General features: G+C 45.3%; 1 protein-coding gene across 4 annotated transcripts in view; it reads right to left on the bottom strand.

Moving 5' to 3' along the window:
- The window catches only part of LOC133459507 (phosphatidylinositol-binding clathrin assembly protein-like), a 34,563-nt gene extending 20,948 nt beyond the window's left edge, over nt 1-13,615 (bottom strand). For all 4 annotated transcript variants that reach the window (XM_061739513.1, XM_061739514.1, XM_061739515.1 and 1 more), the window contains exons 1-4: nt 12,629-13,615; nt 6,465-6,607; nt 2,749-2,824; nt 2,280-2,382 (exon numbers count right to left, since the gene is read on the bottom strand). In XM_061739513.1, coding sequence (XP_061595497.1) covers nt 2,280-2,382; nt 2,749-2,824; nt 6,465-6,607; nt 12,629-12,758 — 452 coding nt within the window. In that variant the 5' untranslated portion in view covers nt 12,759-13,615. The remainder of the gene's footprint in view (nt 1-2,279; nt 2,383-2,748; nt 2,825-6,464; nt 6,608-12,628) is intronic.
- Nucleotides 13,616-16,368: the final 2,753 nt, after the last annotated feature.

Genomic DNA, 16,368 nt, shown 5'->3' with positions numbered 1-16,368 from the left:
TAATATGATCGGAAGTGTTCGTTTGTTAACTAGTTACCTGCATTATTATACAGGACTCACTCATCTTCTTCCGCTTATCCGTTCCCGGGTCGCGGGGGCAGCAGCCTCAGCAGGGATGCCCAGACTTCCCTCACCCCAGACACTTCCTCCAGCTCCTCCGAGGGGAGTCCGAGGCGTTCCCAGGCCAGCCGAGAGACATAGTCTCTCCAGCGTCCTGGGTCTTCCCCGGGGTCTCCTCCCGGTGGGACATGCCTGGAACACCTCCCTAGGGAGGAGGGACATGCCTGGAACACCTCCCTAGGGAGGAGGGACATGCCTGGAACACCTCCCTAGGGAGGAGGGACATGCCTGGAACTCCTCCCTAGGGAGGAGGGACATGCCTGGATCCAGGAGGATCTGATACAGATGTCCAAGCCACCTCAGCTGACTCCTCTCAATGTGAAGGAGCAGCGGCTCGACTCCGAGCTCCTCCTGGGTGACCGAACTCCTCACCCTATCTCTAAGGGAGCGTCCAGCCACCCTGCAGAGGAAACTCATCTCTAAGGGAGGAAGCTCATCTCTAAGGGAGTGTCCAGCCACCCTGTGGAGGAAACTCATCTCTAAGGGAGCGTCCAGCCACCCTGCATAGGAAACTCATCTCTAAGGGAGGAAACTCATCTCTAAGGGAGTGTCCAGCCACCCTGTGGAGGAAACTCATCTCTAAGGGAGTGTCCAGCCACCCTGTGGAGGAAACTCATCTCTAAGGGAGCGTCCAGCCGCCCTGTGGAGGAAACTCATCTCTAAGGGAGCGTCCAGCCACCCTGCGGAGGAAACTCATCTCTAAGGGAGCGTCCAGCCACCCTGCAGAGGAAACTCATCTCTAAGGGAGCGTCCAGCCACCCTGCGGAGGAAACTCATCTCTAAGGGAGGAAGCTCATCTCTAAGGGAGCGTCCAGCCACCCTGCGTAGGAAACTCATCTCTAAGGGAGGAAACTCATCTCTAAGGGAGCGTCCAGCCACCCTGCGGAGGAAACTCATCTCTAAGGGAGCGACCAGACACCCTGCGGAGGAAACTCATCTCTAAGGGAGCGTCCAGCCACCCTGCGGAGGAAACTCATCTCTAAGGGAGCGTCCAGCCACCCTGCGGAGGAAACTCATCTCTAAGGGAGCGTCCAGCCACCCTGCGGAGGAAACTCATCTCTAAGGGAGCGTCCAGCCACCCTGCAGAGGTAACTCATCTCTAAGGGAGCGTCCAGCCACCCTGTGGAGGAAACTCATCTCGGCCGCTTGTATCCGCGATCTTGTCCTTTCGGTCACTACCCAAAGTTCATGACCATAGGTGAGGGTAGGGGCGTAGATTGACCGGTAAATCGAGAGCTTCGCCTTTCGACTCAGCTCCTTCTTCACCACGACGGTCCGGTACATCGACCGCATTACTGCGGACGCTGCACCGATCCGTCTGTATTATACAGGACTGTCTCAGAAAATTAGAATATTGTGATAAAGTTCTTTATTTTCTGTAATGCAATTAAAAAAACTAAAATGTCATACATTCTGGATTCATTACAAATCAACTGAAATATTGCAAGCCTTTTATTATTTTAATATTGCTGATTATGGTTTACAGTTTAAGATTAAGATTCCCAGAATATTCTAATTTTTTGAGATAGGATATTTGAGTTTTCTTAAGCTGTAAACCATGATCAGCAATATTAAAATAATAAAAGGCTTGCAATATTTCAGTTGATTTGTAATGAATCCAGAATGTATGACATTTTTGTTTTTGTAATTGCATTACAGAAAATCACAATATTCTAATTTTCTGAGACAGTCCTGTAAGCCCAGGACATGCTAACGTTGCTGCTGGGTTGAGAATTACTGTCGTTGGTCCGGAGCGGATCCAAAACTTGACATTCATTGATTGTTATTGGTTGCTGTTTGCACAAATGTTTATGGCATGATGGAAGGATTTTTTCCCTTCGACGATATAACCACTTAACTTTCCCTGTTGTCCTCTTTTTTACTGAAATGTAACCAGACTGTCGATCATTTGTATCGCTTGGGCCCATGTTTACTGTTGACTGTTGGCTTACGCATGTTGCTTAGCAACGTGTGTGCTGATGTCATTCGTGCCCAATGGAATCAAAAAGCAAATCGTTTGCAAAATTTGCAAACTATTCCAAGGAATTGAAACACTGGGGACCGGTTCTGAACAAGAACCGGTTCTGAACAAGAACCGGTTCTGGATTCCCATCCCTAGTCATCAAGGTCATCAATACGTGTGTGTGCAGGAGTGTTACCCTCGCTTCATCTTTGTGAAGTCCACTGCTGCTAGTCTGTAGGACATGGCTTTTTCATTCAGGTAGCGGCTGTAGCGTCTGATGAAAGTGGACATGTTGTATCCTGGAGAGGAGATAGAGTTAGAGACTTTGTTCCAAATCCTGCTAAAAATGACATTTCTGTTTGTTTTAATTGTTTTTAACACACATGCTAGCTCTCTTTATGCATCAAACCAACACTTGCTCTGTTTTTCCCTTTTGAATACATATCTACATGCTAAGCAACGTTTTGGTTTCCAGCAAAGAAAAGAAAAAATAGAGAAAAAAAAGTCCCATTTCCAGCGACTTTTCCAGTCCCGGAGCTTTTGAAATAGCTCTGAATAGCAGCTTATTGATAGTGCTACGACGCCAGGGAGAGTCGGACAGAAAGTCATTTTGTTAGACGTACAGCACTGCTGAGTCTACAAACCGCCAAACGGCATTAAATCACCTTGTAATGCAGCCTTATCTAGAAAGTTGTTGAGGTTGAAGAGCGTGTTTCTGGAGGCGAGGTACTGCATCAATCTCTGATGGGAAAAAGCAGAGGACAAAGTTAGTGATTTATCTCATGCTGTGCCCGACAATATCCAGTCATGTCCGCAGTGAAACATGGGCAGCGTGACTGTCAGGCGTAATAAAAGTGCATCTGTGGGTGAACGCTGCAGCTTTACAAGCCTCTCCCAGAGGAGCCGGGAGTTTAAAGCAGCACTGTGATGATTACGGTGTTTTCATCTCCAGAAAAAAGAGGACTTCTATATCAGTGCTTCTAAACAAATATTTCAGCATCATTAAAGGTTGCCGTCCTCTTCAACCCGAATCCTAGCCCGGTGTGGGAGGATGAAGGGGTGGTAGGGGAATAAATCACTAAACATTCAGACCCACACCTGAGAGGTCACATTATTGTAGTTTCTGGAAAGTGAAAACAATTTATTACCGCGCTGCAGTTGTCTAATTCTCTGCTGCTGCTTCTTCTTTATTCTTTTCTACGGAAAAAAGGCTTAATGACGGTGTTGCTGCTTGAATTACCTCCCCTCATAATGAACAAAAACCAACCAATACCCACTAACATCTTCCTGTGTCAGAAGACTAATATGCTCCGGCCTGAATGGCGGAGGTTATTCAGGATTGTCACTTCTGTGACTCCTTCATCTCGTTCAGACATCCTCTGAAGGTCAGCCACTCAACATTTATTTGTAAAAACACCAAATAAAAAGCATTCCCAGCATAAAAAACAGCATGTTTGTGCCAAATTAATAAGTAAGCACCAGATTTTTCACAATTTGAGGAAAATAAAACTAAGCACAGGCTATAAATAATAGCTACTTAATAAAGTGGATGTCTGCCTTTCTATATTTGCACTTATATTTAAATTTCTACTGAGCACATGTTTAATGTTTGTTTAATTAAGTCCCAGTTGCCATGGCAATAAAGATGAGCCGCTGTGATACCGTCAAGGGCAGGTGACTCTTGGGACTTCTGTTTGATATTGCAGAACATGAAAAGAAATTCTGTTAAGTGCAAAGACCCTGTTTTTATTTGTTTTCCTTATTTGACATCCCAGTTTCACACGGCCAGCGGAGATAGCTCTGAAAACCTTGGGTGCTTTGAGGGCGTCGTCATCCCCCGCTCCCAGGCGTTCACCTTTCACCATGTACGACCCCAGTCTGGCCCAAAGGCAGGAGGGCCCCCTTATGATCCAGGTCCTGGTCCAGGTTTCTACCCCCTTATGATCCAGGTCCTGGTCCAGGTTTCTACCCCCTTATGATCCAGGTCCTGGTCCAGGTTTCTACCCCCTTATGATCCAGGTCCTGGTCCAGGTTTCTACCCCCTTATGATCCAGGTCCTGGTCCAGGTTTCTTCCTCCTAAAGGGGAGTTTTTTTGCCACTGTTTGGTTTAAGGTTTTTCTCCCACTAGGGGAGTTTTTACCTGCCATTGTTTATGTAATAATTGCTCGGGGGTTTATGTTCATGTTTATGTTTATGTTCTGGATCTCTGGAAAGCGTCTAGAGACAACATCTGTTGTATTAGACGCTATACAAATAAAATGGAATTGATGTTTTGCTTGCTGGTCCTGCAGGGATCAGCAGAGCCGGGTGTCGTTCCGAGCACTGAAAGGCCAGCGGGACGCCGCGTCGCTCCATGTTGGACTGTTAAAGACGCTGCATGGCTCCGTGTTGGACTGTTACAGACGCGGCTTCAAAGACGCTCTGCCAGAGAGAGCTGGAGGGGAAGCCGCCCCGACCCGGTGAGCCGTATGTCAGGCTTTCTTCTCCTTCCTTTTCTGGGCAGATCAATAAGTCGGGCTTAGCTGTCTCCCAAATAGCCACATCAGTCCCTCTTTTTCTCTTTAATGTTTGTGCGCAAAGAGCGTTGACTTGTTTGGGAAATGTATCTGTTTTGTGCCTTTTGCCTTGGTTGAAAGCGTCCTCGCACTCACACACACACACCAACTGATGCACACGAGACGTGCTTTGCTTCCTAAAACGTGTCCACTTAACTGAAGTAAACCAAGACACCTGGAATTAGGAGAGGGGTGTAGATGTATGCAGGGGTGTAGAACTAGCCTGGACAGTGGGGACATGTCCCCACCAACATCCAGCCCCCCAGCGGACACAACACGTCACCGTGACCCACATTGTTGTTAGTAGTTCTACTTTGGTTGTCTTGGCACTGCTATGACGCCACGCATGTGCCGTGGTGGAAATGCTCACCTGAATGGACTGGACCATTCTAAACCATTCTAAACCAGACTGAGCTGTACCAGACGGCTCTACAGTCCCTCAGAGAGCCACTTAAAACTGTTAAAACTGTCAGAAAAACTGCAAGAAACTGATCAGCCTGCAGAGCCTGCTTTATTGACATGTTGACATATTGAACTTTTCCTTCTGACGGCACCAAAGTGTCTTACTGTCTTACAACGTACCGTCTTACTGATTTGTCAGTCCTCATTTTTATTTAACATGATATCATTCACTCTTTAACATTGTTATATTCATAATTGGACTTAAAATATGCAACTAATGTTAACTTATTTGATGTTAATCCCTTATAAGATGCTAAAGGAGATCCTTTATGACGTGATGGGGCAGGAGTGTCCAGATCTCCTGCAGGTCAACCCTCATACTAGGAATGGGTGATATTTTACCGTTCACGATTTACCGTCAAAAAAAATTCCCCACGGTAAGAATTTGTCTTCTCGTGGTAAAAAGGATAAATTGATGAGGTTTTTGTGTAACAAACATGGCGGAAGGAGGATCTGAGAGCGAGGAGCTCGTTGTTAAACGAGGCTCCAGCTCCGTTATCTGGAACTGGTTTGGATTTAAAAAGAGAGACGAGGAGCAAACATCATCTATTATGTGCAGAGTCTGCAAAAACAGAAGGAAATGGTTGTTACATTTTTATATAACGTTTGACTATTACGAAAAAATATTCCAACCACAGGTTAATTTGCACATTTATATTAGAAGTCATCACTGATAGGATTTTATTTTCAGTGAACTTTTATTTATTTGTCCTGTTTCTTTATTTATCAGGCTGTATTTTTTTCTACTTTGTGATTTTATAAGCTAGGAAAACTTGAAGGACGATGGTACTTTTGCTGTTTCACTGTTATCCCACTGTTTAAGCCATACAGTTTGAATAAATGTTGAATCTGTTCTTACATTTCAAACTTGTTTCATTTGAGTCATTAGTTTTGCAGTACAGGTGTACTCATTTAATTGGTTTTTATTAATTCAATTTAATTGGTGTAGTTTAGTAGCATTTAGTATCTTTTAGAGCAGGGATTTGGCTCCAAAGACTGAATGTGGTGATAGATTTATAGTTACAAAGGTGGAGTTGAATTGGTATTTTTTTTATCGTCATTTTTATCGTTATCGGGATAAATGCCAGAAATTATCGTGATACATTTTTTAGTCCATACCGCCCATCCCTACCTCACACTAATGACTGTCATTAACAGACTTGTTATACTTTGATGACAAGTGTTGATGATCCTTTAGACGAGTGTGTAGGTGCAGGGAAACATCTCAAACATGCAGGACACCTCTGTTATAGGGGATGCATACATGTCCCCACCAAGGAGAAAAGCAAATGTATGCCCTTGGATGAATGAACACAATATCAATAATTCAGCCCAGCTTTTATTGTGTGACTTGTGCACTCACCTCGCTGCCGTACATCATGAGGTGGTGTGTGGTGATGAGCGCTTTGAAAACCACGATCCAGCTGTTGCTGGCTGTGCGCTCCAGCAGCGTGTCTGCCAGGTGGGGGATGCTGACGTTCAGCTCATTGGTGCAGTGAATCAGGTCTGGAGGACAGAGAAAACCAGCGTGAAACACTATCGGGATGGAGAGAAAACTGTGAGAGGGAGTTATAAATCCTGCAGGAGCGGGAGCGGGGCCACGGCTGTTCCTCCTCTACAACTCTGCTAACTTACTGTAAGTAACTATTGGTAAAAGGAGCAGCCACACAGCAGAATGCTCATTTGTATCCTGGGAGAGAGTGTTTCTGAATCAATGAGAGAACAACCACGACGACTGGGGTCGTATCGACGTCTGCGCTCACCCTGACTCCACAACTGCACACAGATCCATAACCGGACCATTGTTTTAATAACAGAGACAGATGGATGCAAACCAGAGCTGCTCTGTCATAAACCCGTGTCGGAGCTGTAATCCTACTAATCCACCCACACGTCCGCGTGGAAAGTCCACGCATCATCTCCAAAGATGGGAACACGCATTACAAGGTCAAGCCTCTCCCAGTGTAATCAACTTAACCGACACACATTTGAACCAGTGAGTAATGACTGAGCCTCCCTCCAGAGCAGCTTTGTTAATTAAACTGAGATAACTGCCCCCCCTCTCCAACATTTACTCATCTGACATGTTAATTTATCCCCTCAAATCAAATGTGGAGCACATCTCGGAAGGAAGGGCCGCGCGGTGGCGCGCTGCACGCCGGGCCGGGCCGGGCCGGGCCGGGCCGGGCCGGGCCGGGCTCCAGGATCAGCACCAGGAAACGTCCACTCCAGCAAGTTCACACAAGACCCGGTGTTCTGCCAATCATTGCTCCCTGCCAGAAAATGCTACTTTGAGGTTCTGCGCATGCGCACAGTCGATTTTCAAAGTTTGATTGCGACGCCAATCATTTCCTGCACGATGTAAAAAGGATAATATGGGATGTCGAGTATTTGATCCTTCAAAATACACTACCCATGACATGAATCGCATTACACCTTGTGAAAATTATACGATAAAGAGAGAAAAAAAAACAATTCTATCGCTTTATTTGATATTCATTCGGCTATTCACCTTTATTTAACCAGGAAGGTCATTAAGAACATTCTTATTTACAATGACGGCCTGGCAAGAGACAAGGATCTCTTGGGGGAAAAGGACGTGGTTTAGGGAGTAAAACACAATAAAATTGTAGCTCTACAAAGGTAGAGAACCATTAGGTAGCATTTTTTGGCAAAGCAGCAAAAAATGGCAGAACACGGGGGTTTTTTTCCCAGACAAAAACATCATCTTGTATTTACATCGCAGAAACATGTACCCGTCACAGCAGCCGGGCAGGCTGAACAATGTCCCCGGTTCTTTATGGTTCCTGGCAAACGCTCCGGATGAAAAGTGCGTGAGGCATCTGTTAAACCGCGGAGATTTACGGAGTCCTTGTAAAATGACACGTGTGTGCTGCTGCTCCTGGCCCGGTATATACACATATATACAGAGCTGTAGTCTGCAAAGTCTGGGAACATTAGTGTTTACATTCTCACTGACAAGGGAAGTTTTACAAACCTAACTGAGCCTCTTCTTTTGATAGTAAAACAGTTTATATGTGTGCAGTAACTGTAGAAATGCTTCATTTAGTCTGTTAACTGCACGTTTAACATCCCTTCCTCTATAAAGTATTATTCTTCATAATTCTGCCCCAATAATGTCTAAAGTGATGCATCCAGTGGTAGGATCTTAGCTGACACGTACATGACTGACATTTGGAAAATGGCAAGTCTTGAACAAGACAATGAACCGACTGAGGGGGTAATTGATGATAAATGATCAGATGGGATGAAATCATAATGTGTATTCGACAGCCGGCGATAAAGAATTGCAATGAGCCACAAAAACAATGTACAATCGCGAGGACTTAAGAAATTAAAGTGAGAGTGGAAGCAAACCTTCTGACAGAGACGAGGAGGGAAAGATTATGTGAAGTTTCTGAGAAAACTGGATCCAGTGTCAGAGGACAACTGTTGAGCTGTAGGTGTGTATCCTGCACCTGCTGAAATGTAGATACAAATAACTCCTCCTTGGTACCATGGTTACACACGTGATGCATGCTGACGACACCTAAAGCCGTAGCAGCTCATTTCGGTGATTGTGAAAGCTTCAGCAGGACTAGAACAGTCAATAATAAGTAAAAGAGTATTGATAAAAGTCTTTCCTGTGACTGTCACACCCTCATGCTGCATTGATGGCGTGATATTTGTCCCCTGCTTTAAGTGGGCATGTGTCTAACATCTGGAAAGGAAAGTGCATTGGATATGTTTGCATAATAATAGGAGTAAAATAAAGCCATTACGGGTGCTTATTTGGTATCTAATGCATGTCTTGTAGCTGGATTTCTCTGGAGTCCGACAGTGGATTCAGACTGAATGCTGCAGATTGTTGAGGATTGCAGAGACTCCAGCTGCAGGTATGAGCTGATGAGCTTTACGACGCCTACTACCCGTGATATAAGCACGCAGCATCAAAGCAGACAGCGGTTTTCAGCAGAGCAGCTCTGAAGTTATGATTTACAACCTGCCCAGTGTCACGCAGCAAACAAAGCCGGTGACCAGCCAGCAAAGCAAACGACCTGGAAGTGCTGGATTTCTCATTTTTAGGCGATTCATTACAAAACAATCACTTGGACTTAATACAGTAACTTCAAAATGATAGAGCGCCTCATGCCAGATAATTCCACCATCATATCCACCTTCAACCACATCAGATGGGTCTTAACCACCGCCGTGCAGCGATGCAGACGAGGGGTGGCGGTGATGGACTATTGATTACATGATAGCCAACTGTGACTGGTGATAACTCACACTCCATGTTTAAAATACAATAAATCAATAACCCGATGAGAAATGAGATTTATGACTCCCGCATCTGACAGAATGGTATTATCAAGTCAAATCCAGCACGTTTAATGCTAGTTAGGATAAAGTAAGAGGTCAGCGTCTGAAAGTGAGCGTGACTGAGGGGATTTCTGCTCATAAAGAGACTTACTGTAAAAAGCAATAAAAACTTTATTCACTCTTTTCCAAGACCTTGGCTTCAGATAAAATTAAAGAATATTGAGGGCATGAGATCGCACTGCAAGACGGGGTCATTAAAATGACACATATGTGGGAGTAAGTGGTTTCCATTAAGTACATTACTGCATTGACAGGCTGCCTGTGAGGCAAAGCTTCGTCATCGATTGTTTGTGTCCGTCCGTTGCTACGTGTGTTTCTCTCTCCGTTGTCTTACAGTTAATTTGGCAGAGAGGCTAAAAGTGCAGCGTAAAAAGCTCATTATGTGTCCCAACAAATGCCGGCGCTTTTGTAAAAACCCCGAGAACAACGTGACCGTCACTGCTGTGACACACGAGCAGAGCAGTCGTATGCTGAGTAACGCACTGACGTGGGGGTGTGCTGATGCCAGAAGGTCATTTCTGGCCTGATTACTGTTCATTTCCATTCCTCCGTCCGCTGCCATCATCATCATCTGCTATTGGTGTAAAATAATCGACATTTCCCTTCAACATAGCCAGACTACATCTAAAACAAAAAACAGACCCGGGTTAGCTCAATCAGAATAGCTTCAGTGAGCAGCTTTGCATTTGATTTATTATGCATTGCATTTTGAGAAAAAGCAGCGCAGTTCATATTTACTTGATGTGTTTCCTGCTGAGGATGGATAAATAACAAACCTCTGAGATGAAGCGAACGGATTCAAAAAACGCTGTCCAGAAAGTCTGTTTTTTTAAATGTAATCTAAATGAATAAATACACAACCGATCAGTTTCAGTGTTTAAATTCATAAGCTGCCGATATGAAAGGCCAAAACTTCTTCTCTGCACTGGTCACTGTTGGAATACTGATGATTGTAAAATACTAATCCTGCATCAAATGTGTTGCATATCTTTTGCTCTCCAAATCGACTATTTGCACAAATGTGATGAAAATTTAAAAAATCTTTTTGATAGGTTCACAAATGTTTCCCGACTCCTGGCAGAACGCCTTTGACCTTTGAGAATTTGAGCATGCTCAAATGAACTTATTTGCCTTTCAACATAAAGTGAGTCTTCTCCAACGACGCTTGCTACGTTGGTTTTGTTTCATCTTGTCGTCGTCAGTCTTGCCGAGGCGTTTCATAACCTCTCCACTGCCCCGGTGTCTCTTGTGCCGCTCTTTGAGACCCTGTTTGCTTTTAGTGATGGGTTCACGAAGACGCCATGGGTCTAAGTGCAATCAGCCCTGAGATTACTCACAGCTGACTCATCAGAGCTCGTTGGGAGTGCTTAACTTCCCCGCAGAGATCATCTCAGCCAGTCAGGATCAGACCTCCTGACCTTCTGATCGGAGCCACATTTCCTGCCTCATCCTCTCCTCACCTACCAAGTACAACCTGAGTATGTCAGATCTCCACTAGGACAGCTGCATCTGCGTGCTTCACGTACAAAACACTTACTCAGCCAAAAGTGCAAATGAAGCTTCCCTGGGATGAAGTGAACCAGGTGTATTTTTGTTAGGGAGCTATGAATCTCTCGTCTACCTGACAAACCAGAATAGGCAGAAAGAAACTGGTTCGTTCTGGGAGAAACAGCTGAATGAAATTAATGTAACCGATGGAAATTTGTCACGTAAGAGATTTGCTTCTGTGCTTTACGACACCTGCTCGCAGTTTTTATTTAGATGCCCCACTCATGCAGGTGCTGGAGTGGACACATTTAATATCTGCATAGCTTCAATGTTCCCAGTAATTAACCAATTGTACTGCAAGCCACTTAATGCAATTTATTTTATTATTCTTCCCACTTAGTGCAATACTTCATTCAACTTAATCTACTGGCTCTAATTTTTTCCAATGAAATCAGAGTGAGTTCGCTGCAGAAATGTCCCAGCTCCTATCTGCAGCAACCCAATTGTAGAACAATAGCCTCACAAAGAGGCTCAACATTAACACCACTTAAAACCTTAATAATTAACTTTTAGTGCTTGTCACCATCAAGATAAGATTAGTATGAAATCAAGGGAGCAGTAATTACTTAAACACACTACAAACTTGCCTCTGGTTCCATTTAGACACCCTGCAGGGGTGCTCTCTGCAATAGTGGCTTTTTGTGTTGGTTTTACTTGGGAAAAGCAGTAAAGCTGCACATCCCTGTTCAGGTTTGGAAGTAAAGGAGCTCCAACACCCCGGTTCTGCCTCTGCTGGGGATGGGATGCCAAACTCACCGGCTGGTTTGAGTGTACAGCTGGATGACTGACTCTCAACTGTTTGGCCTCTTGTCTTGTGCCTCTATAAGACCGATTTTATCCACATTTTCCCCTGGATGAGCCATCTAGCCCTGGAGCCTGCACGTCCATCCCTCCCTCTGCCTGGGCCAAGCTTTTTATCGCCCATGCCAAGTGGTTTTATAGAGAAGCAGAGCCACTAACCTACCAACAGCAGCCCTCTAGTCTAGTGGTGAAACCTCTTGCAGGTGCGGATGGAAATCATTGTGAGGATGTGAAGATAAAGAAGGCGCTGCGCTTTTACGCCTCATTGTCCGCCCATGGAGGAACAGTAACACCACATGCCCTGCTCTCCCGGCTCCACGCACTGACAGCGGGACACACATCCATCACAACGCTCCAGAGGACGTGACAGTGAACTTGAATGTGGGATTGTGGGAAGGCGAAGGCGCAGGCCGGGGATGATGCTCGGTTAACGCACATTCTGTCCCGGCGCGTCTCCGGGGATCGAGCCGCCGCTGCCGCTGCTGATCGTGGCGTTAATAATGGATAGGCCCACGCTATAAAACGGACGCTTTCAATACGATCAGCCCGTGCCAGAGTGGCCTACTTCCCCTGGATGACATGCCCATAGACCTGTGTTAAAATGGACCGACGCTCGGACACGTTGCCGAGCGCGCTCTTTGTTGCATAAACCCCATCAGATCTGAGGGAATGTGATGCCTAATTAAATGGGCTGCAATCATAAACGGAGGGAGCAGAACAGATGCTGTCCTTTGTGAGGAGATGCATGCAGGCGGTTGTACACCGGAGGGGGCAGTGATGGCATGCTTAACCTACAGTCAAGGTGTTTCTTCTTGGGTCCGCTGACTTCATGCGTCGTGGCCTTGCAGACGGCTTTGCTGATGGCAGACCCGGTCATGCTGTGCTGCGCCGCGGCGATCCGGTCCGTCAGAGACTGTCCCGACATGTTACGCAGGAGGAGGAGGAGGAGGAGGAGGAGGAGGAGGAGGAGGAGGAGGAGGAGGAAGAGGAGGTGGTGGTGGTGGTGGTGGTGGTGGTGGTGGACGGGGAGGCAGGCGGAGTGATGTCCGGGTGGGGGGAACCGGGGATCAAAATGTCTTTGGTGGCAGGGAGGAGGGTAGTGCCCTCTGCGAGAGTCGGCCGGAGGAGGTGGAGGAAGAGGAGGAGGAGGAGGAAGACAGGAGCAGCAGCAGGAGCGTACACCGACGAGGATCCGGTGGGAGAATTCATGCGGCGGCCAACAAAAAATGCAAAAGACCGTCACACCCAGAGAAGCGCTTCAAAAATCAGTCCCAAAACACAAATGTCTAAAAAGAGAAGCTTTAAAAAATAAAAAATAAAAAAATGGAGCGGCCTGTACCAGATGCTGGTCAGTGAGCGGGTGTGAGACAATGTAAGTGCGCTAGGATGGATCCCTGAAGCTGAGGGAGATGCTGCGTCCTAACCACGATGTCAGCGATCTAGAAACGCCCGCTGGTGAATGGAGATGTTGGGAAAATCGGTGCAGCATCCACCTATGAGCGGAGACTCGTTTTCCCCACACGGAACAGCATTGTCCTTTCCACCTTCTCCTCCTCTTCAGCCGGTTTCTGTCCTGAACGTGTGCAGCGATCCGAGCGCAAACCCCCTCTCATCCGGCGCTGCATCCAGCTCCGCTCCGTCCTCTGCCTCGGCTCGGCTGCTTTTCTCTTTTTTTCTTTTTTCTTTTTTTTTACCCAAATCGTCTCACAAAAAGAGAGTATTTCTATTTTCGGGGTGCCGATAGGGCAATTACGATTCCTCTCTCTCCCTCTCTCTCTTTAGTCAAACTTATGTGTAAAATGGCAGCACATGAATCAGGTGACTTGGAAAGGAGGGCGATTGGGCCACTGCTCGGGTCCGGGGAGGGCATCTTAAAGCAGAAGGCTGCCCCCCCGGTTCCTCAAGGCCAGAGAGGCATCAGCTGGCTCGTCACCTTGAACGATTTGAACGTGGGATGTACAAACTGTCCCTGATTACCGACTGCCCAATGAAGTGGAGATACACGGAGGGGAATCCATGAAGATGTCTGTGCACTGCTGTGAAAATACCCCCCCTCCTCTCCCTGCATGCTGCAGTCTGCTCTGTAGCTTTTCAGCAAAAACCCAGTCCTATGATTGTTTTAATATCACATTAAAGGGGGGGTTCAAAGGAGCTTTTGTAAAAAATAAGAAAAACAAGCCTTTAAAAGTAGTATTTCCTAACAAAGCAAGGAGGTTGGTGCCTAAAATGTAGACTTTGTTGTTCCAGCTGTAACCAAGTGGTGCAAGCAGTGTAGCCAATGCTTTTTTTAAATCTTTTTTTTCTCTAGGCTACCTTTGAAAGACCAATTATCCACATTAATGAAAAAAAGGCCCCTTTATGTTCAGAAAAAACCCAAAACACGGCAGCAAGCAATACATCCTAAACTAAACCAAAATTAAAGTATTTTTACATCAGGGGAAGTCTTTTGTGCCAAAAATAAGTTGGCAAATGAAAACATTTTAGTCTTAAAATTCTACAATAAAATATATATCACTCGGTTTAACAGATTTAAAAGCTAAAAAAAGAGGCTCAGTATTTTATAAAAAGGACTTGAGTTCCTAAATCCTAAATCCTGAGGTTATTAAAAGCATCGTTATGCATATCCTTTGCTCGTGATCATTTTCTAGCTTTAAAAGTGGACAGCAGCTCCTATTAGTAATCAAATATACCTTTAAATGAATCTGAAAGTGATATTTTAATGCTTTACAATGAAACAAAAGTACATGGTAAGTGCCGTTACAACAGTTTGTGTACCTTACAGGGTGCTTTTCTGGCAATTGCACCTCTGGGTGCAGAACTTAGACCCTTCTTTCTGTGTCATACCAGCAATACTACAGCCTCTTAAACCCCAGGTTATTCACATAGGTATTTTTCACAAAAAAAGGCTGCCCCATGTTAACAGTCAGCAGTGTTCCTTAGCTACAAACTGTGAAAAGTGTCAGCCTGACCTGTAATTAACACTGAGATTGCCATTCCTTTACATTATTCTTCAGTTGATTGACATAAATTGATGATTGAATATCAGTCTGGGTGTGTAAATGTTCCCAATCAGGTGTCCACGATGCTAATTAAATCAGCCAGCTTCAGTTACCTTCACTCCTGTACAGGTTCATTCCTTCACATTTTCTGCAAATTATTTGTACAATTTCCAATTTAAAAATAATTCTTCAGGACTATTATTTGTCAGATGGCATCTCTGTGAAACCTCTTGATTTGGCTTTGCTTTTCAGGGCGTCAGTGACATCGAAAGCTTTCGCCACCAAGGCTGTAATTAAGTACCACACCAGTCTCCCCAAAAATGCAAGAACCTTGAATTTGCAGAGCCGTGAGGATGATTTTATCTGCCTTCAGTAATGCATCATCAGTCACTCACGACTGCATATTCATTTAGTTACCGTTATACCACCAAAAGCAGTTCATGCAATCAATATAAGAGTGTACTGACACCTACGCAGAAGTCCTAAATCACAGATCAGGTCAGACATTTACCTACATTAAATGAAAATATTCTGGTGCTGAGCAGCTCGGTGGTGCAGTGGGTTAAACAGCGGCTCATATACTGAGGCTACAGTCCTCCTGCAGCGGTCGCGGGTTTGAATCCCGCCCTGTGCACCTTTCCTGCATGTCATCCCCAATCTCTCTCTCTACCCCCTTCCTGTCTGTAACTTAACCCTGGTGCTGTCTTTGGGTCAAGGGAGGGTGAAGAGAGAAAAGAAGGAATGAAGGAAGGGAGAAAAGATGGAAGGAAGGAAAGAAGGAAGTAAGGAGAAAAGAAAGAAGGAAGGAAGTAGGAAAGGGAGTAAGGAAGGGAGAAAAGATGGAAGGAAGGGAGAATGGAGAAAAGAAGGAAGGAAATAAGGAAGGGAGAAAAGATGGAAGGGAGGGAGAAAGGAAGGAAAGAATGGAGAAAAGGTAAGAAAGAAGGGAGGGAAGAAGGAAGGAATGGAGAAAATAAGGAAGGAAGGAAAAGCAAAGAAGGTAATAAAGGAACGAATGACGAAAGGGGGGTAGGAAGAAAAAGGAGGGTAAAAAAGGAGGAAAAGAGGAAAGGAAGGAGGAAGGAGAGAGCATGGCAGAAGGAAAGAAGGATAGAAGAATTGGGTCATTTTGACCCAAAGACAGCACAAGGGTTAAATAAAGGGCCATTAGAGCCCAAAAGAATCTTTAAAAAACAAACAAAAAAATAATTGTGCACCTAGATGGTGTTGTAGATTTGAACCTGGGGTTACGGCCGTCACACGGCTGTTCAGCATAGGATGAACAAATGTAGCCATTAAACCATGAGCGCTTGTGCTATCTCAGTTATCTCAGCGGTCTGTTGGAATCACATTTGCTGTTTCATCCTGACTGAGTGACTTCTGTATTTGTGATAATTAGCAGGTGAGAAGAGATTGTAGGGACTCTGCTGCTGGTGACACTTTCAGGGGGAAACACTTGCATTCCATCAGGCCCAGGCAGGACTGTCCACTCTCATTACTCAAACTCCACACACACTCTGGTTTTTATCACAGTAC

The sequence above is a fragment of the Cololabis saira genome, chromosome 14 (assembly GCF_033807715.1).
Source record: "Cololabis saira isolate AMF1-May2022 chromosome 14, fColSai1.1, whole genome shotgun sequence".
NCBI lineage: Eukaryota > Metazoa > Chordata > Actinopteri > Beloniformes > Belonidae > Cololabis > Cololabis saira.
This window is presented reverse-complemented; position numbering and strand designations above follow the sequence as displayed.